Below are 21,726 nucleotides of genomic sequence, written 5' to 3' on the forward strand. Positions count from 1 at the left end.
GCCGGGTCTGCCGGAGTGTTCCACAAGGGGGGAGCTATGTGACAGACCCTGTGGTCAGAACTAAAAGAATTGACCTTGTGTAGCTTTGAGAAGCTGTTTTCTAAAAGACAGGTTTGCTGGCCTCAGCTATTGTGTACTGTCATTAAAGTTAGTGATAAACATTCCATTGTTCAATCACATCTAGAGAGCAGACGCCTCAGTGATAAGAAAATCAAAGTGTGTGTCTTGTGTTTAAGTTGTTATCAGCTTGAGCAAGGTATTCTATTGTATCATGTCAAAGGGCGTGTTCCCTCCATCTAATGTACAACATTCTTTTCCACCCCCCCATCTGGGGGGTCAGACCTGCATAAATACTAGGCATAGCCTTTTAATAAATGTCATTCTGTTTTAAACCTGAAAACTGGCTGGGTTGTGAATTGCTGATTCCCTATGCAGGACATTGTTCATCTGGTATTAACCCTTGGTATCCTGTTGGTACCGTAACACTTACCAGATATGTTCCCCAAGTACAGTAGCATATTCTGAAAGTGATATTATGTGGGATTATTGCTGCTTTCTTTGGAATAACAAGGGTGAATAACAAAATGGAATGCACATTGACTTTAATGGGATGTAAAGTTAGAAGTGCTATAGCAACAAAACTATGAGAAGATAACAAGAAGATATTTACCAGATATATTCCCTGTGTGCAGTAGCATATTCGGAAAGTGAGATTATAGCTGCTTTCTATGGAATGACACTTTTAACTTTACAACCCTTTAAAGTCTATGGACATCCCATTTTGTCATTTAATAAAAATCAGCAATAATCCCACATAATCTCACTTTCAGAATATGCTACTGTATCTAGGGAACATATCTGGTAAATATCTACTTGCTATGTCTCATAGTTTTATTGCTATAGCACTTTTAACTTTACAGTCCATTAAAGTCTATGGGCATTCCATTTTGTCATTCACCCTTGTCATTCCTTTTAGTACATCCTCTCACAGCCCCCTCCCCAGTACTTAATATGCAGATATATAATTTTATAGAGAGGTTCCATCTGTCTCATACACACAGAGACCCCTCTCTAGTATCTTATATACAGATATATAATATTATGAGAGGTTCTCTCTGCCTCACACACCCAGTCCCATCTCCATTAGCTTCTATACATATATAAAATATTATAGAACGTTTCCCATTGCCTCACACACACACAGTACTATGTACCTTATATACAAATATATAATATTATAGAGAGGTTCCCATTCACATACACAGTCAGACCCCTCCCCAGTACCTTATATACAGATATATATTATAGAGAAGTTCATTTGCCTCAAACACACACAGCCCCCTCCCCAGTACCTTATACACAGGTATATAATAGTATAGCTATATTCCCATTGCCTCTCACACACGGTACTACGTACCTTATATAAAGCTAGATCCACTGCAGCTAAGGACCCGTGAAGTGAAGACACAGAAGTCACGTGACTGCAGTGACATCATCAGTCCTTTAGCCGGACTGGATCTAGCTGCTACCAGGTAATAGGATGTGTGACAATTTAACGTTAACAGCCTAAGGGTGAGAGCTGAGCTGGGGTTCCGGAGAGAGAGGGTAACGAGGGGGCTATGTGCGAGACAGAAGGGAGCATAGAGTCTACATGGGCTAGAGTGTGAGATAGAGGGGGCCGCTAGTCTACAGTTGATGGGGTGTGAAAGAGGGTGTCTAAGAGTCTACAGAGGCTGGGTGTGAGACAGAGGGGGGGGCTTATAATCTATAGGGACTGGTATGTGAGACAGAGGGGGGCTGCTAATCTACAGTGACTGAGGTGTGAGTGAGCCGTGGGGTAAGAACCTGTACTGGGACTGGGGTGTAAAACGGGGGCGGGGGGTTGAGAACCTTTACAGGGGCTGGAGTGTGAGGCATGGGTGATGTTGGTCTTTACAGGGGCTGGAGTGTGAGGCAGGGGTGATGTTGGTCTGTACAGGGGCTGGGGTGTGAGACAGGGGTGCTGATAGTCTGTACAGGGGCTGGGGTGTGAGACAGGGGTGCTGATAGTCTGTACGGGGACGGGGGACTGAGCACCTGTACAGGGGCTGGGGTGTGAGACAAGGATGCTGTTGGTCTGTACAGGGGCTGGGGTGTGAGACAAGGATGCTGTTGGTCTGTACAGGGCTGGGGTGTGAGACAAGGATTCTGTTGGTCTTTACAGGGCTGGGGTGTGAGACAAGGATTCTGTTGGTCTTTACAGGGCTGGGGTGTGAGACAAGGATTCTGTTGGTCTTTACAGGGCTGGGGTGTGAGACAAGGATGCTGTTGGTCTGTACAGGGCTGGGGTGTGAGACAGGGGTGCTGATGGTCTGTACAGGGGCTAGGGTGTAACACAGAGCGGGGTGATGTCTGAGACAGAGGGGTCTGAAAATCTGTACAGGGGCTTAGGAGTGAGGCAGGGGAGGACTGTGAACCAGTACAAGACTGGGGTGAGAAAGAGACTAAGAATCTGTACAGGGGCTGGGGTGTGTGAGACAGAGGGGGCTAAGAGTCTATACAGGGACTGGGATTTGAGGAGCACTAAGCGTCTGTACAGGGACTGGAGTGTGAGACAGAGGGGAGGACTGAAAGTCTGTACATGGGCTAAGGTGTGAGACAGAGGGGGCTAAGAGCCTATACAGGGGCTTTGGTGTGAGGCAGAGGGGGATAGGTCTGTGAGTCTCTACAGGAGCTGAGGTGTGAGAGGGGCTGAGAGTCTGTACAGTGGCTGGGGTGTGAGAGGGGGGCTGAGAGTCTTTACAGGGGCTGGGGTGTGATTGGTGCTGATAGTCTGTACAGGAGCTGCGGTGTGAGACGGGGGGGCTGAGAGTCTATACAGGGGCTGGGGTGTTAGGAGGGCTGAGGGTCTGTACAAGGGCTGGAGTGTGAGACAGAGAGGAGGGCTCAGAGTCTGTACAGGTGCTGGGGTGTGAGACAGAGGAGGCAGAGAGTCTATAGAGGAGCTGGAGTATGAGATAGATGGGGCTGAGAGTCTGCACACGGACTGGGGTGTGAGACAGAGGGGGCTGAGAACTTGTACAGGGGCTTAAGTGTGAGGCAAAGGAGGACTGAGAATCGGTACAGGACTGGGCTGTTTGAGAGAGATGGGGGCTAAGATTTTATACAGGGTATGAGGTGTGAGACAGTGGGATCTGAGAACTTGTGCAGGGGTTTAGGTGTGAGGCAGAGGGAGGCTGAGAACTTGTACAGGGGCTTAGGTGTGAGGCAGAGGGAGGCTGAGAACTTACACAAGACAGGTGTGTGTAAGAGAGAGGTCTGATTCTATACAGGGACTGAGGTGTATGGGGGCTGATATTCTGTACAGGGTCTGGGGTGTAAGGGGCCTGAGTGTCTGTACAGGGTCTAGGGTTTGAGAAAGAGGGCGTCTGAGAGTCTATACATGGACTGGGGTATGATTGTAGCTCAGGGTCTGTGCAGGAGCTGGGGTGTGAAATGGAGGGAGGCTGAGAGTCTGTACAGGGACTGGGGTATGATTGTAGCTCAGGGTCTGTGCAGGGGCTGGGGTATGAGATGGAGGGGGGCTGAGAGTCTGTACAGGGACTGGGGTATGAGACAAGGGGGCTGAGAGTCAATATAGGGGCTGGGGTGTGAGGGGGGGCTGAAAGTCTGTACATGGGCTCAGATGTGAGACAGAAGGGAACTGAGATTCTATAGAGGGGCTGGGGTGTGAGTGGGACTGAGGGTCTGCACTGGGGCTCGGGTGTGAGACAGAGTAGGGCTGAGAGTCTGTACAGTGGTTTAGATGTGATGGGGACTTAGAGTCTGTACAAGAGCTGAATTGTGAGACAGGAGGGCTGAGAGTCTGTACAGGGGCTGGGGTAAGAATCTATAGAGGAGCTGGAGTATGAGCACAGTGACTGGGGTGTGGGACAGAGGAGGACTGAGAACCTGTACAGGACTGGGCTGTGAGAGAGAGGGAGATGAGAGTCTTGTACAGGGTATGGGGTGTTGCACAGAGGGGGCTGAAAGCCTGTGCAAGGGATGGGATGTGAGACAGATGGGGTTGAGAGTCTGCACAGGGACTTGCGTGGGAGACAGAGGGGACTGAGATCTTGTACAGGGGCTTAGGTGTGGGACAGAGGGGGTTGACAGCCTGTACAAGGGATGGGATGTGAGACAGAGGGGGCTGAGTTTCTGCACAGGGACAGAGCTGTGAGACAGAGGGGACTGAGATCTTGTAAAGGGGCTTAGGTGTGAGGCAGAGGAGGACTGAGAACCAGTACAGGACTGAGGTGTGAGGGAGAGGGTCTGAGAATCTGTACAGGGGCTGGGATGTGAGACAGAGGGGGGCTGGGAGCTGGTACATGGACTGGGTGTGAGGGGGCTGATACAATGAGCAAGCTGTATTTGAAGGAGTGAGGACTTGATGAAGTACAGTCTGTTTGTTAGGATGATGGGTACAAGTCTGACATGTTTATACTAATTGAATATTTATCACTATATGTGATGGGGACACAGGAAGTCAGTCTGCATGGTTGCCCCAAACAGAATGTGACATAACTGAGAAAAAGTTTGTAAAAAATATCAGCCGGATTACAAGTTTTGAGCGCTAAATGGAAATTAACGTCCACAACATTTTCACCGTTATTTCACTCCCCTAAATCGCTGCTATTACAAGTTCAGAAAAAACAGGCTTGTGCAGGCGATATGGATGCGTTGAGCTCCATACCGCACTGAAATCAAGCGCTGCTTTGACATGCTCGTGCACTATTTCCCCATTAGACATCAATGGGGAGTACCGGTAAAAAAAAGCCTAACACCTGCGATCGCGGAGCGAAAAGCTCCGTAACGCAGCCTCATTGATGTCTATGGGGGAAAAAAAAAGTAATGTTTAAACCTAACACCCTGACATAAACCCAGAGTCTAAACACCCCTAATTTGCTGCCCCTAACATCGCCGCCACCTACATTAGTTATTAACCCCTAATCTGCCGCCCCCAACATCGCCCCACCTATATTACAGTTAGTAAAGCAATAGGTATAGAAGGCGCTAAAAAGCAGTAGGATTTATAGATATGTGGTATCACTTTGTGTCAAGTAGATCAATGTCACCTTATATAAAATAGATAAATGAACCAATACTAGTATAAAATGAAATAGCAATTTTAATCAATATAAAAATCAATCAGAGTATAACTAAAACCCATCAAAGGTTAAAATCCAAAATTCTGATAAAAAAATCTCATAAACAGCTAAAACATATATGTGTTATTACCAGATAAACATTCACACTGCTCATTCAACATTACAATCTCTCAGATTCTTATAGCACATAACAAACTATATAAAAGCCAGTATCACAAGTGTCCAGCTGATACACTAAGTATCAGCTGGACACTTGTGATACTGGCTTTTATATAGTTTGTTATGTGCTATAAGAATCTGAGAGATTGTAATGTTGAATGAGCAGTGTGAATGTTTATCTGGTAATAACACATATATGTTTTAGCTGTTTATGAGATTTTTTTATCTGAATTTTGGATTTTAACCTTTGATGGGTTTTAGTTATACTCTGACTGATTTTTATATTGATAAAAATTGCTATTTCATTTTATACTAGTATTGGTTCATTTATCTATTTTATATAAGGTGACATTGATCTACTTGACACAAAGTGATACCACATATTTATAAATCCTACTGCTTTTTAGCACCTTCTATACCTATTGCTTTACTAATTTATATCTTTTGAATTGTCTAGGGAGGAGACAATTACCATAGTTAGGCTTAGTAGGAGTGGTCTAGCGCTGTACCCTATCTATCTTTGTTATAACCTATATTACAGTTATTAACCCCTAATCTGCTGCCCCTAACATCGCCGCCATCTACCTACACTTATTAACCCCTAATCTGCCCCCAATGTCGCCGACACTATACTAAAGTTATTAACCCCTAAACCTCTGGCCTCCCACATCACTAACGCTACATAAATATATTAACCCCTAAACCTAACGTAACCCCAAGTATAAGTCTAACCCTAACACCCCCTAACTAATTAAAGTGTCAGTAAACCTAAAAAATAATGTTATATAATTCTGCACATAGTGCAGAATTATATAACATTATATTAGCCTTATCTTTATAAAACCTAATATTCCTTTTGATTTTTTTTTTTTTTTTAAAAATGACTGTTTTTCAGACCCGCTCTCTGTGCTCTTCTGAGCGGGTCTGTTTTTATCACACAGCGCATCGGGCCAGCTGTATAGTAACAGCCCGGCCCGACCGCGCCATTATACTCAGTGCAGCAGGTTTTATAAAGATAAGGCTAATATAATGTTATAAAATTCTGCACTATGTGCAGAATTATATAACATTATTTTTTAGGTTTACTGGCCCTTTAAAATACAGCTAAATTAAACTTACAATTATTAACTAAAAATAATTCCTATTTAAAACTTAATACAAACTTACCTGTAAAATAAAACCTAAGCTAGCTACAATATAACTAATAGTTATATTGTAGCTATCTGAGGTTTTATTTTTATTTCACAGGTAAGTTTGTATTTATTTAACTAGGTAGACTAGTTAGTAAATAGTTATTAAATATTTATTAGCTACCTAGTTAAAATAAATACAAAGTTACCTGTAAAATAAATCCTAACCTGCCTTACACTAAAAACTAACATTACAATAAAATAAATTAAATTAATAAAATACAATGATCTACATTACAAAAAAATAAACACTAAATTACACAAAATAAAAAACGAAATTATCAAAAATAAAAACAAATTACTCCTAATCTAATAGCCCTATTAAAATAAAAAGCCCCCCCCCCAAAAAAAAAAAAACCCCTAGCCTACACTAAACTGCCAATAGCCCTTAAAAGGGCCTTTTGCGGGGCATTTTAATAAAAAATACAAACAACCCCCCAACAGTAAAACCCACCACCCACACAACCAAACCCCTCAAATAAAACTCTATCTAAATAAACCTAAGCTAAACATTGCCCTGAAATGGGCATTTGGATGGGCATTGCCCTTAAAAGGGCATTTAGCTATTTTGCTTTGCCCTTTAAAGGTTATTTTTCTCTTTTACGAAGTGCCCAAACCCTAAGTTAAAAATAAAACCTACCCAAAAAAATCTTTAAAAAAAAACCTAACACTAACCCCCGACGATCCACTTACAGTTTGCAAAGTCCGGACATCCATCCTCATCCAGCCGGCGAAGTCCTCATCCAAGCGGCCAGAAGTCTTCATCCAGACGGCATCTTCTATCTTCATCCATCCGGCGCGGAGCGGGTCCATCTTCAAGACATCCGGTGCAAATCATCCTCTTCATACGTTCGCCACCGTACACTGAAGGTTCCTTTAAGGGATGTCATCAAAGATGGCGTACCTTGAATTCCTATTGGCTGATAGGATTTTATCACCTTTAATTCCTATTGGCTGATAGAACTCTATTAGCTGATCCAATCAGCCAATAGGATGGAGCTCGCATTCTACTGGCTGATTGGAACAGCCAATAGAATGCGAGCTCAATCCTATTGGCTGATTGGATCAGCCAATAGGATTTTTTTCACCTTTAATTTCTATTGGCTGATAGAATTCTATCAGCCAATAGGAATTCAAGGTACGCCATCTTTGTTGACGTCCCTTAAAGGGAACCTTCAGTGTACGGTGGTGACCGTATGAAGAGGATGCTCCACGCCGGAAGTCTTGACCCGCTCTGCGCCAGATGGATGAAGATAGAAGATGCCGTCTGGATGAAGACTTCTGGCCGCTTGGATGAGGACTTCGCCGGCTGGATGAAGATCGAAGAGGCCGCCTGGATGAAGACTTCTTGCCGCCTGGCTGAAGACTTTTTTCCACCTGGATGAGGATGGATGTCCGGACTTTGCAAACTGTAAGTGGATCGTCGGGGGTTAGTGTTAGTTTTTTTTTAAGGGTTTTTTGGGTGGGTTTTATTTTTAGCTTAGGGTTTGGGAACTTTGTAAAAGAGCTTAATGCCCTTTTAAGTGCAATGCCCATCCAAATGCCCTTTTCAGGACAATGGTTAGCTTATGTTTATTTAGATAGTTTTATTTGAGGGGTTTGGTTGTGTGGGTGGTGGGTTTTACTGTTGGGGGGGGTTGTTTGTATTTTTTATTGCCAGGTAAAAGAGCTGTTATCTTTGGGGCAATGCCCCGCAAAAGGCCATTTTAAGGGCTATCTGCAGTTTAGCGTAGGCTAGGGTTTTTTGTTATTTTGGGAGGGCTTTTTTTTTTATAGGGCTATTAGATTAGGAGTAGTTTGTTTTTTATTTTTGATCATTTCGTTTTTTTATTTTGTGTAATTTATTGTTTATTGTTTTGTAATTTAGATAATTGTATTTTATTTAATTTATTTATTGTAATGTTAGTTTTTAGTGTAAGGCAGGTTAGGATTTATTTTACAGGTAACTTTGCATTTATTTTAACTAGGTAGCTAATAAATAGTTAATAACTATTTAATAACTAGTCTACCTAGTTAAAATAAATACAAACTTACCTGTGAAATAAAAATTAAACCTAAGATAGCTACAATATAACTATTATATTGTTATATTATATTGTTATATTGTAGCTAGCTTAGGTTTTATTGTACAGGTAAGTTTGTATTTAGTTTTAAATAGGAATTATTTTTAGTTAATAATTGTAAGTTTAATTTAGCTTTATTTTAATTATATTTAAGTTAGGGGGTGTTAGGGTTATGCTTAGGGTTACGTTAGGGATAGGTTTAGGGGTTAATATATTTATGTAGAGTTGGTGATGTAGGAGGCCAGATGTTTAGGGGTTAATAGTTTATTTTAGTATATTTCATTGTGGGGGCTTGCGGTTTAGTGGTTAATAGTTTTATTATAGCGGCGGTGTGGTCGGACGGCAGATTAGGGGTTACTAATATTTAACTAGTGTTTGCGATGCAGGAGTGTGGTTTAAGGGTTAATAGGTTTATTATAGTGGTGATGATGTCGGAACGGCGGAATAGGGGCTAATACATTTTAATAGTGATGGCGATGTCCGGAGCGGCAGATTAGGGCTTAATACATTTATTATAGTGTTTGCTGTGCGGGAGGGCCTCGGTTTAGGGGTTAATAGGTAGTTTATGGGTGTTAGTGTACTTTTTAACACTTTAGTCATGAGTTTTATGGTACAGCTTTGTAACGTAAAACTCATAACTACTGACTTCAGATGGCGGTACGGGATCTTGTAGTTCTAGGCAGTACCACTCACTTTTTGGCCTGCCAGGGAAACTCATAATACCGGCACTATGGAAGTCCTATTGAAAAAAGGCTTTTTTAAAAGTGCGGTACTGACGTTGCGTGACGGCCAAAAAGGTGTGCGGTACGCCTATACCTACAAAACTTGTTTTAAATTTATTTATTTTTATTGGTCAACAACAAGAATGCATCTATATAATTACAACATCAAAAGGAGAAAAAAAAGTAGAAATATCTTTTACAACAAAAAAAATACATATATTTCTCTTGTAAGGTGTATCCAGTCCACGGATCATCCATTACTTGTGGGATATTCTCATTCCCAACAGGAAGTTGCAAGAGGACACCCACAGCAGAGCTGTCTATATAGCTCCTCCCCTAACTGCCATATCCAGTCATTCTCTTGCAACTCTCAACAAACATGGAGGTAGTAAGAGAGAAGTGGTGAAATGTAGCTGTTATTTTGCTTCAATCAAAAGTTTATTATTTTTAAATTGTACCGGAGTTGTACTATTTTGTTCCAGGCAGAAAAATAGAAGAATCTGCCTGTGATTTCTATGATCTTAGCAGGTTGTAACTAAGATCCATTGCTGTTCTCACACATGACTGAAGAGAGAGATAACTTCAGCGGGGGAATGGCGTGCAGGTTATTCTGCTATGAGGTCTGTGCAGTTAAGATTTTTCTAGAAGATGTGAATGCCAGAAAACGCTGCTGATGCCAAATTTATGTAAGGTAAGCCTGAATACAGTGATTTAATAGCGACTGGTATCATGCTTACTTTCTGAGGTAATACTCTTTTATATTTACAATATAAAACGTTTGCTGGCATGTTTAAACGTTTTTATATATACTTTGGTGATAAAACTTTATTGGGGCCTAGTTTTTTCCAAATGGCTGGCTTAAATTTGCCTAGAAACAGTTTCTTGAGGCTTTCCACTGTGTTACTATGAGTGGGAGGGGCCTAATTTAGCGCTTTTTTGCGCAGTAACTTTTACAGACTGAGACATCCAGCTTCCTCCAGGAGTCCCCTGAATGCTATAGGACATCTCTAAAGGGCTCTTAGGCTTTCCAAAATCGTTTGTTGGGGAAGGTATGCCCACAGCAAGGCTGTGGCAGTTTGGTGTGACTGTTAAAAAACGTCTATCGTTTTTTTGATCCGTTTTTTGAAATAATGGGTTAATCATCCATTTGCAATGCTCTGTTAGCTTATTATACACACTGTAAAAATTTTGTTTGATTTACTGCCTTTTTTCACTGTTTTTCAAATTCTGACAAAATTTGTTTCTCTTAAAGGCACAGTACCGTTTTTTATATTTGCTTGTTAACTAGATGTAAAGTGTTTTCCAAGCTTGCTAGTCTCATTGCTAGCCTGTACAAACATGTCTGACATAGAGGAAACTCCTTGTTCATTATGTTTAAAAGCCATGGTGGAACCCCCTCTTAGAATGTGTACCAAATGTACTGATTTCACTTTAAGCAATAAAGATCATATTCTGTCTTTAAAAAAATTATCACCAGAGGAATCTGACGAGGGGGAAGTTATGCCGACTAACTCTCCCCACGTGTCAGATCCTTTGACTCCCGCTCAAGGGACTCACGCTCAAATGGCGCCAAGTACATCTAGGGCGCCCATAGCGTTTACTTTGCAAGACATGGCGGCAGTCATGGATAATTCACTGTCAGCGGTATTAGCCAGACTACCTGAATTTAGAGGAAAGCGCGATAGCTCTGGAGTTAGACGAAATACAGAGCATACTGACACTTTAAGAGCTATGTCTGATACTGCCTCACAATATGCAGAAGCTGAAGAAGAAGAGCTTATTTCTGTGGGTGATGTTTCTGACTCAGGGAAGATGATGCAACCTGATTCTGATATTTCTACATTTAAATTTAAGCTTGAACACCTCCGCGTGTTACTCAGGGAGGTTTTAGCTGCTCTGAATGACTGTGATACAATTGCAGTGCCAGAGAAATTGTGTAAACTGAATAAATACTATGCAGTGCCGGTGTGCACTGATGTTTTTCCAATACCTGAAAGGTTTACAGAAATTATTACTAAGGAATGGGATAGACCAGGTGTGCCGTTCTCTCCCCCTCCTATTTTTAGAAAAATGTTTCCAATAGACGCCACCACACGGGACTTATGGCAGACAGTTCCTAAGGTGGAGGGAGCAGTTTCTACTCTAGCAAAGCGTACTACTATCCCTGTCGAGGACAGTTGTGCTTTCTTAGATCCAATGGATAAAAAGTTAGAGGGTTACCTTAAGAAAATTTTATTCAACAAGGTTTTATCCTACAGGCGCTTGCATGCATTGCTCCTGTCACTGCTGCGGTGTTCTGGTTTGAGTCTCTGGAAGAGGCTTTACAGGTAGCAACTCCATTGGATGACATACTTGACAAGCTTAGAGCACTTAAGCTAGCCAATTCTTTTGTTTCTGATGCCATTGTTCATTTGACTAAACTAGAATTCTGGTTTTGCTATCCAGGCACGCAGAGCGCTATGGCTTAAATCATGGTCAGCTGATGTTACTTCAAAGTCTAAGCTGCTTAACATTCCCTTCAAGGGGCAGACCCTATTCGGGCCTGGTTTGAAGGAGATTATTGCTGATATCACTGGAGGAAAAGGTCATGCCCTTCCTCAGGATAGGTCCAAATCAAGGGCCATACAGTCTAATTTTCGTGCCTTTCGAAACTTCAAGGCAAGTGCGGCATCAACTTCCTCTAATGCAAAACAAGAGGGAACTTTTGCTCAGTCCAAGACAGTCTGGAGACCTAACCAGACCTGGAACAAGGGTAAGCAGGCCAAAAAGCCTGCTGCTGCCTCTAAGACAGCATGAAGGAACGGCCCCCTATCCGGTAACGGATCTAGTAGGGGACAGACTTTCGCTCTTCGCCCAGGCGTGGGCAAGAGATGTCCAGGATCCCTAGGCGTTGGAAATTATATCCCAGGGATATCTTCTGGTCTTCAAGGCTTCCCCCCAAAAGGGAGATTTCACCTTTCACAATTATCTGCAAACCAGATAAAGAGAGGCATTCTTACACGGTGTACAAGACCTCCTAGTTATGGGAGTGATCCATCCAGTTCCAAAGGAGGAACAGGGACAGGGATTTTACTCAAATCTGTTTGTAGTTCCCAAAAAAGAGGGAACATTCAGACCAATTTTGGATCTAAAGATCTTAAACAAATTTCTCAGAGTTCCATCATTCAAGATGGAGACTATTCGTACCATCCTACCTATGATCCAGGAGGGTCAATACATGACTACAGTGGATTTAAAGGATGCTTATCTTCACATTCCGATACACAAAGATCATCATCGGTTTCTCAGGTTTGCCTTCCTAGACAGGCATTACCAGTTTGTAGCTCTTCCCTTTGGGTTAGCTACAGCCCCAAGAATTTTTACGAAGGTTCTGGGGTCGCTTCTGGCGGTCCTAAGGCCGCAGGGCATAGCAGTGGCCCCTTATTTAGACGACATCCTGATTCAGGCGTCAAACTTCCAAATTACCAAGTCTCATACGGACATAGTGTTGGCATTTCTGAGGTCACATGGGTGGAAGTTGAACGAGGAAAAGAGTTCTCTATCCCCCCTCACAAGAGTTTCCTTCCTAGGGACTCTGATAGATTCTGTAGAAATGAAAATTTACCTGACGGAGTCCAGGTTATCAAAACTTCTAAATTCCTGCCATGATCTTTATTCCATTCCTCGCCCTTCGGTGGCTCAGTGCATGGAAGTAATCAGCTTAATGGTAGCGGCAATGGACATAGTGCCGTTTGCACGCCTACATCTGAGACCACTGCAACTCTGAATGTTCAGTCAGTGGATTGGGGATTACACAGATTTGTCCCCTCTACTAAATCTGGATCAAGAGACCAGGGATTCTTATCTCTGGTGGCTATCTCGGGTCCATCTGTCCAAAGGTATGACCTTTCGCAGGCCAGATTGAACAATTGTGACGACAGATGCCAGCCTTCTAGGTTGGGGTGCAGTCTGGAACTCCCTGAAGGCTCAGGGATCGTGGACTCAGGAGGAGTCACTCCTTCCAATAAACATTCTGGAACTAAGAGCGATATTCAATGCTCTTCAGGCTTGGCCTCAGCTAGCGACAATGAGGTTCATCAGATTTCAGTTGGACAACATCACGACTGTGGCTTACATCAACCATCAAGCGGGAACAAGGTGTTTCCTAGCGATGTTAGAAGTCTCAAAGATAATTCGCTGGGCAGAGATTCACTCTTGCCACCTATCAGCTATCCATATCCCAGGTGTAGAGAACTGGGAGGCGGATTTTCTAAGTCGACAGACTTTTCATCCGGGGGAGTGGGAACTCCATCCGGAGGTGTTTGCACAATTGGTTCATCGTTGGGGCAAACCAGAACTGGATCTCATGGCGTCTTGCCAGAACGCCAAGCTTCCTTGTTACGGATCCAAGTCCAGGGACCCCAAGGCAACGCTGATAGATGCTCTAGCAGCACCTTGGTCCGTCAACCTGGCTTATGTATTTCCACCGTTTCCTCTGCTCCCTCGTCTGATTGCCAAGATCAAGCAGGAGAGAGCATCAGTGATCTTGATGGCGCCTGCGTGGCCACGCAGGACTTGGTATGCAGATCTAGTGGACATGTCATCCTTTCCACCATGGACTCTGCCGCTGACACAGGACCTTCTACTTCAAGGTCCTTTCAACCATCCAAATCTAATTTCTCTGAGGCTGACTGCCTGGAGATTGACCGCTTGATTTTATCAAAGCGTGGTTTCTCCGAGTCAGTCATTGATACCTTAATTCAGGCACGAAAGCCTGTCACCAGGAAAATCTATCATAAGATATGGCGTAAATATCTTTATTGGTGTGAATCCAAGGGCTACTCATGGAGTAAGGTCAGGATTCCCACGATATTATCTTTTCTCCAAGAAGGATTGGAGAAAGGATGGTCAGCTAGTTCCTTAAAGGGACAGATTTCTGCACTATCCTTTTGCACAAGCGTCTGGCGGATGTCCCAGACGTTCAGGCATTTTGTCAGGCTTTAGTTAGAATCAAGCCTGTGTTTAAACCTGTTGTTCCACCTTGGAGCTTAAATTTGGGTCTTAAAGTTCTTCAGGGGGTTCCGTTTGAACCTCTTCATTTCATAGATATCAAACTTTTATCTTGGAAAGTTCTTTTTTTTTTGGTAGCTATTTCCTCTGCTCGTAGAGTTTCCGAGTTATCTGCCTTAAAATGTGATTCTCCTTATCTGATCTTCCATGCAGATAAGGTAGTTCTGCGTACCAAACCTGGGTTTTTACCTAAGGTGGTATCTAATAAGAATATCAATCAAGAGATTGTTGTTCCGTCTTTGTGTCCTAATCCTTCTTCAAAGAAGGAACGTCTATTACACAATCTGGACGTGGTTCGTGCTTTAAAGTTTTACTTACAAGCTACTAAAGATTTTTGTCAAACATCTGCTTTGTTTGTTGTCTACTCTGGACAGAGGAGAGGTCAAAAGGCTTCGGCAACCTCTCTTTTTGGCTAAGAAGCATAATCCGCTTAGCCTATGAGACTGCTGGCCAGCAGCCTCCAGAAAGGATTACAGCTCATTCTACTAGAGCTGTGGCTTCCACATGGACCTTTAAAAATGAGGCTTCTGTTGAACAGATTTGCAAGGCGGCGACTTGGTCTTCGCTTCATACTTTTTAAAAATTCTACAAATTTGATACTTTTGCTTCTTCGGAGGCTATTTTTGGGAGAAAGGTTTTACAGGCAGTGGTACCTGCCTTGTCCCTCCCTTCATCCGTGTACTTTAGCTTTGGTATTGGTATCCCACAAGTAATGGATGATCCGTGGACTGGATACACCTTACAAGAGAAAACATAATTTATGCTTACCTGATAAATTTATTTCTCTTGTGGTGTATCCAGTCCACGGCCCGCCCTGTCATTTTAAGGCAGGTATTTTTTCATTTTAAACTACAGTCACCACTGCACCCTATGGTTTCTCCTTTCTCTGTTTGTTTTCGGTCGAATGACTGGATATGGCAGTTAGGGGAGGAGCTATATAGACAGCTCTGCTGTGGGTGTCCTCTTGCAACTTCCTGTTGGGAATGAGAATATCCCACAAGTAATGGATGATCCGTGGACTGGATACACCACAAGAGAAATAAATTTCTCAGGTAAGCATAAATTATGTTTTCTCCAATATATTTCAATATTAAGTCTTTAACTCTCATAATTCATTTAAGCATCTGACCATATAACGCACATGCCTGTTGCAAAAAATATAAAACCAAAACAAATATCTCTCCCTTTTTACCAAACAACAAAAATCTCTATATTGTTTCTTTCTTTAAGGTGCTACATTAAGTATTCTTTACCAGAATAATTCCTAAATTATATTTCTTTGTTATTACATCTGGGTAAAAGAGAGGGGACGAGAAAGAAGGAAAGGAAGAGAGGAGAAACCCCCCCCCCCCCCAAAAAAAAAAAAACATTCCCTGCACACAGCCTGAGTCACCTCCTCCTCCTATTCTATTCCACTCCCAATTCTCCACTGTCATTACTATCTTCAAGCCACGTACTAGGGAGGTGTCCGGCAAGCACTTGCAATTGGACATAAGCAGTTTCTTTAAATGGTCTAACTAGTATCTTTTGCGTCTCTACTGGAAAGGATAAAATAAACACTTTCCATTGTTTAAAAAAAAAAGTGCTAATCCCGTGTCAGTTGGGCTTTGTAAATTATATTGCTCAAGTGTGTATTGTGAAACTAGCTCATTCTTTAGCCCTTTCAGACTAGGTGCTATTTTAGCCTTCCATGTTCTCAATATTAGGCTGCGTCCAAGGAATATAATCAAATTGATTAAATTGACGTTTCGCAAAGCTACCTTTTTTTCACTAAAAAAAATATTTCCATCGGATGTGTATCGTAGTCTAATTTAAGAATTGCATTCATCCAATATATTACTTCTGACCAAAATTGGGCAATACAGTTCTTGTCTTATACCATCTAGATAATCTTGCTGGAGTTAAATACATCATTAAAGGTAATTTAATCTGTGATTCTCTCCATGTTGTCAAGATCCAGCTTTTCTGAGTGATCTTAAACGCATTCTCTATAACTTCGCTATCTATCTCTGGGAAATATTTTCTCTGTTTTGTAACCATATACTCAATTTGTTCTACGGAAGGCCCTAAATTGAGAAAGGAGTAAAATGGAGCAATAGAACATACTCCCCCTTGAAAAATATTAATCCTGGTTTGTATCTCCTAAAGTGACCATTCTAGACCATGATTTTGCTTTAATTCATGTATAAAAATGTCTTAATTGTAAATAGGCATAAAACTCTTTATGCAACAGACCAAATTGATTGCTAAGTTCTGTGAAAGTTATCGGAACTAGCTCTGTATTTAACATTTGAGTTATATATACCAAACCTTTATTGGACCACCCTCTGAAAACTCTGTCTGTCAACCCTGGCATAAAGGTTAGGTTACCTGTAATGGGTAAATATTTATAGACATATTGAGAGCAACCTGCAATCACGCAATATTTTTGCCATGCTACAATAATATATCTAAAAGTTAAGTGCAAAAATCGTTGAAGGGAGAGCAGTAATTGGACAGTGTAAGATAGCATCTAAACGAAAAGGTGCTACCAGAGTAGCTTCCCAGGACACTGAAGAAACTTGTTCTAGCTCTGTTAACCAGTCCACTGCCACCTTAACACGGGCTGCCAAACTATAGAATTGTATATTGGGGAGCTTAAGCCCAGCTGCTTCTTTGTTATTCATAAACCGAGACACAGAGATACAAGCTTTCACGCCTTTCCAAAGTAGTTTCGAACATGCCTTGTTATATTTTACTATGTCCTTTTTATGAATTGGTAATGGAATATTCTGTATAAAATAGAATATTTTCGGAAACAAAATAGATTTTATAAGCATAACTCTTGCTATTAGGGAAATAGGAAGCTTTATCCAGTCTTCCATTTTTTTCCTGCAATCTAGAAAGCATTTGCTGAAATTCAAATGATACCATTCTTCCGGGTTCGGGCTTAATTTAATCCCTAAATAAGTTATCTGAGCAGTTTCCCTAAATGGGTGATTAATAGTCTGATCTTTTTTGTTTATCCATAACAGCTCAGATTTTGACAAATTAATCTTGAAGCCCGAGATCACGCCGAAAGCATCAATCATATCTAGAGTTAAAGGTAGATTCTTCCTTATATTACTTAAACACAGCAGTATATCATCTGCATACATCAGTAAGACTAATTTCTGATCCCCTATCCGTATCACCTCCAATTGTTGGCAAAGCAAAATCTCCAGAGGTTCCAACGAAATGTTGAACAATAATGGCGATAGGGGACAGCCTTGACGCGTGCCCCTTTGTAACACTATGCGCTCTGAAATCTCTCCATTGATAAGTAACAATGAAGTCGGGGCTGAGTATATTATACGAATAAAATCACGAAGGTGTCCCCCCAGTCCAAATTTTTCTAAAGAGAAAAATAAATGTGTCCAGGAGATACGATCAAACGCCTACTCCGCGTCAACAGTTATTAAGGCTAGATCTGTCATGTCTCTGTCTTATTGTTCTAAGTTTGTTCCAGAAGAAATGTAGTAATGTCATAATCTTGCGTATGTTTTTGGCAGGATTCCTCCCAGCCATAAAACCTGATTGGTTCTCATGAATTATTAGACTTAAGTATGGTTTTAATCTTTTTGCTAGAATAGTAGTTAGCAACTTAAAATCCGCATTTAGAAGGGAAATCAGTCTATATGATCCTGGCAACTCAAGATCTTTATTTTTTTGTTGGTATTAAGGATATTGTAGCTGCTGCAAAATATGGAGAACACTTATTATGTTTAATAAAATAGAAATTACATAGTTTTACCAACACTGGAACAATTTGTTGTTGGAGAATCCTATAAAATTAAATTGGAAGACAATCTGGGCCTGCTGCCTTGTTAGTTTTAGCAGACCTAATTGCTGCTAAAGTCTCCTCATCCGTAATAGGGGCATTAATCACTGATAGAGTTTCGGTAGATATCTTAGGGACCTTAATTTTATTCCAAAAAGTTTCCCTTTTTCCTACATCCTGATCTTCTGCTCTATATAATTCCGAAAAATACTCATAGAAAATCTTAGTACTATCCGCATTACTAGTAAATCTATTAGTGTTATTTCTGATAGCCGTTATACTGTTCCTATTCGTGGCCTTAGTCAATCTAGCCAGAAATTTGGCAGATCTACCAGTAAAGCTGCCATAAAGCGCTTTTTGTCTTTGCATCTCTAATCTGGACTTTTGTTTAATAAATATAACATGTATAGCTTTGGCACTTGTATATTTCTGCCATTTCTCACTAGACCGTTCCGCCAGATATGCCCTGTATGCGTTCTTTACTTGATTAGACAATTTAATTCCTCTTTGTCTCGATTTCCTTTTAAGTTTACACATATATGCCTTAATGTTGCCTCTTAATACAGCTTTCGCTGTTTCCCAAAACACTTCGGGCCTGTCTTTATAAGAATTCTTATAACTCTCATATTCTTGCCACTACCTTTAAGACTCGTAATACCAGCGTTAGTGAAAAAGCAGCGTTATGAGCCATAACGTTGCTTTTTCACTCATAACACACAACTCGTAATCTGGCTGTCTGTTTCTTATTGCTATTAGATATTATTATTGCTGTTGCTATAATTGATCATTTATGACTATCCTAATGAAAAGTTAGGGGTGACATGAAGCCATTTAACTAAATATGAAGAGGAAACCACATCTCGGAGTAATGCAATATATATATATATAATTATATGAAGCACAAGCACAGCTGTTCAGAGGGTAGTAGGTATAAGGACCATTTGTTTCCTGATTTATCAGATAACTGCATATTCCTGTATACAGTCACCTTCTCATGATACTAGTATTAAATACATGTGTCACCCCATAACGTTTGACAAACCTGCTATATAAAGATTGTCACTTTTTATATGTTATTTTCTCTATATGCAGCTGGTCACATGTGTAGTATAAGATTGTGCATAAGTGAAATAAACATGTTTAATATCACATAATCCTCTCTTTACCATAATAAAAATATAGGAAGAGTTCACGTTGCTGTCTTGCTTTCTTCTCGCAGGTGTCACATTTATAGCATCTGACTCACTGACAAAGAACAAGATGAATAAATACAGGAAGCAGATAGCAGAGCAGTTCCTTAGTCAGGCCCTGGGCATCATCTGCCTGCTGACCGGAGAGGTGAGAGCTGCTTGGTAATGTCATGTGAAACTGGTACTATTTACTGTGCCGCTTGTGATACACCACATCTTACTTCAGCTTACCCAGACCATCTCACTAACCCTAACTTTATCTCACCCAGACCATCTTACTAACCCTAACTTTATCTCACCCAGACCATCTCACTAACCCTAACTTCATCTCACCCAGACCATCTCACTCACCCAGACCATCTCACTAACCCTAACTTCATCTCACCCAGAACATCTCACTAACCCTAACTTAATCTCAGCTAGACCATCTTACTCACACTGACCATCTCACTAACCCTAACTTCATATCACCCAAACCATCTCACTAGCCCTAACTTCATCTCACCCAGACCATCTCACTCACCCAGACCATCTCACTAACCCTAACTTCATCTCACCAAGACCATCTCACTAACCCTAACTTCATCTCACCCAGACCATCTCACTAACCCTAACTTCATCTCAGCCAGACCATCTCACTAACCCTAACTTCATCTCAGCCAGACCATCTCACTAACCCTAACTTCATCTCACCCAGACCATCTCTCTCACCCAGACCATCTCTCTCACCCAGACCATCTCTCTCACCCAGACCATCTCTCTCACCCAGACCATCTCTCTCACCCAGACCATCTCTCTCACCCAGACCATCTCTCTCACCCAGACCATCTCTCTCACCCAGACCATCTCTCTCACCCAGACCATCTCTCTCACCCAGACCATCTGACAAACCTTAACCAGACCATCTCTCTCACCCAGACCATCTGACAAACCTTAACCAGACCATCTCTCTCACCCAGACCATCTCTCTCACCCAGACCATCTGACAAACCTTAACCAGACCATCTCTCTCACCCAGACCATCTGACAAACCTTAACCAGACCATCTCTCTCACCCAGACCATCTGACAAACCTTAACCAGACCATCTCTCTCACCCAGACCATCTGACAAACCTTAACCAGACCATCTCTCTCACCCAGACCATCTGACAAACCTTAACCAGACCATCTCTCTCACCCAGACCATCTGACAAACCTTAACCAGACCATCTCTCTCACCCAGACCATCTGACAAACCTTAACCAGACCATCTCTCTCACACTAATTTAAAGGGCCACTCAATGCAATAGAATTGCATAATTAACCAGGGCTTAATAAAAAGACAAAGCAATAAAACCTACTCTGAATTTCAAATAAACAGTTTTTTTCCTGACAAATTTCTTTTTTCTCCCATTTTGCTGGCCCCATGTATCATGTGACAAACACCAGCCAATCACAGACTAATATACGTTTACCCTGTGAACTTGTGCACATGCTCAGTAGGATCTTGTTCCCCAGAAAGAGTGTATATAAAAATATTGTGCAAAATTTGATAATGAAAGTAAATTGGAAAGTGTCTTAAAACGGCATGCTCTATCGGAATCATAAAAGTTTTTATTTTGACTTGAGTGTCCCTTTTAAAGGGACAGGCTACTTGAAAAGTGTTATTGTTTAAAAAGATAGATAATCTCTTTATTACCCATTCACCAGTTTTGCATAACCATTACTGTTATACTAATATACGTTTTGCTTTATCATTATCTGTATCTAAGCCTCTGCAGACTGCCCCTTATCTCAGTGCTTTTTACAAACTTGCCTTTTAGCCAACTTGTGTTGGTTCCTGCATAACTCCATAGGAGTGAGCAAAATGTTATCTATATTTCACACATGGACTTGCACTATCTTGCTGTGAAAAGTTAAAGGGACAGTCTACATCAGTTTTTTTTATTGTTTTAAAAGATAGATAATCCCTTTATAACCCTTTCCCTAGTTTTGCATAACCAACACAGTAAATACAAATTTTACCTCTGATTACTTAGTATCTAACACTCTGCAAACGGCCCCCTTATTTCAGTTCTTTTGACAGACATGCGTTTTAGCCAATCAGTGCTGGCTCATAGGAACTCCACGTGCATGAGCAGAGTGTTATCTATATGACACACGTGAACTAACACCCTCTAGTGGTGAAAAACTGTCAAAATGCCCTGAGGGAAGAGGCAGCCTTCAAGGCCTTAGAAATTAGCATATGAACCTCCTAGGTTTAGCTTTCAACTAAGAATACCAAGAGAACAAAGCACAATTGGTGATAAAAGTGAATTGGAAAATTGTTTAAAATGACATGCCCTATCTGAATCATGAAAGTTTATTTTGGACTAGACTGTCCCTTTAAAAAGCAACGTGAGGCGACCTGCAGGGGCTTAGAAACAGGCGGAGATATAGAGGTTTAGT

General features: G+C 41.5%; 1 protein-coding gene across 1 annotated transcript in view; it reads left to right on the forward strand.

Moving 5' to 3' along the window:
- The first annotated feature begins 1,512 nt into the window (after nucleotides 1–1,512).
- LOC128657201 (gastrula zinc finger protein XlCGF57.1-like) overlaps nucleotides 1,513–21,726 on the forward strand; it is a 120,808-nt gene continuing 100,594 nt past the window's right edge. Inside the window, exons 1-2 of the mRNA XM_053711457.1 lie at nucleotides 1,513–1,532; nucleotides 19,328–19,446. Of these exons, the coding sequence (XP_053567432.1) occupies nucleotides 19,369–19,446 (78 nt within the window). The 5' untranslated portion in view covers nucleotides 1,513–1,532; nucleotides 19,328–19,368. The remainder of the gene's footprint in view (nucleotides 1,533–19,327; nucleotides 19,447–21,726) is intronic.

The sequence above is a fragment of the Bombina bombina genome, chromosome 4 (genome assembly GCF_027579735.1).
Source record: "Bombina bombina isolate aBomBom1 chromosome 4, aBomBom1.pri, whole genome shotgun sequence".
Lineage (NCBI taxonomy): Eukaryota > Metazoa > Chordata > Amphibia > Anura > Bombinatoridae > Bombina > Bombina bombina.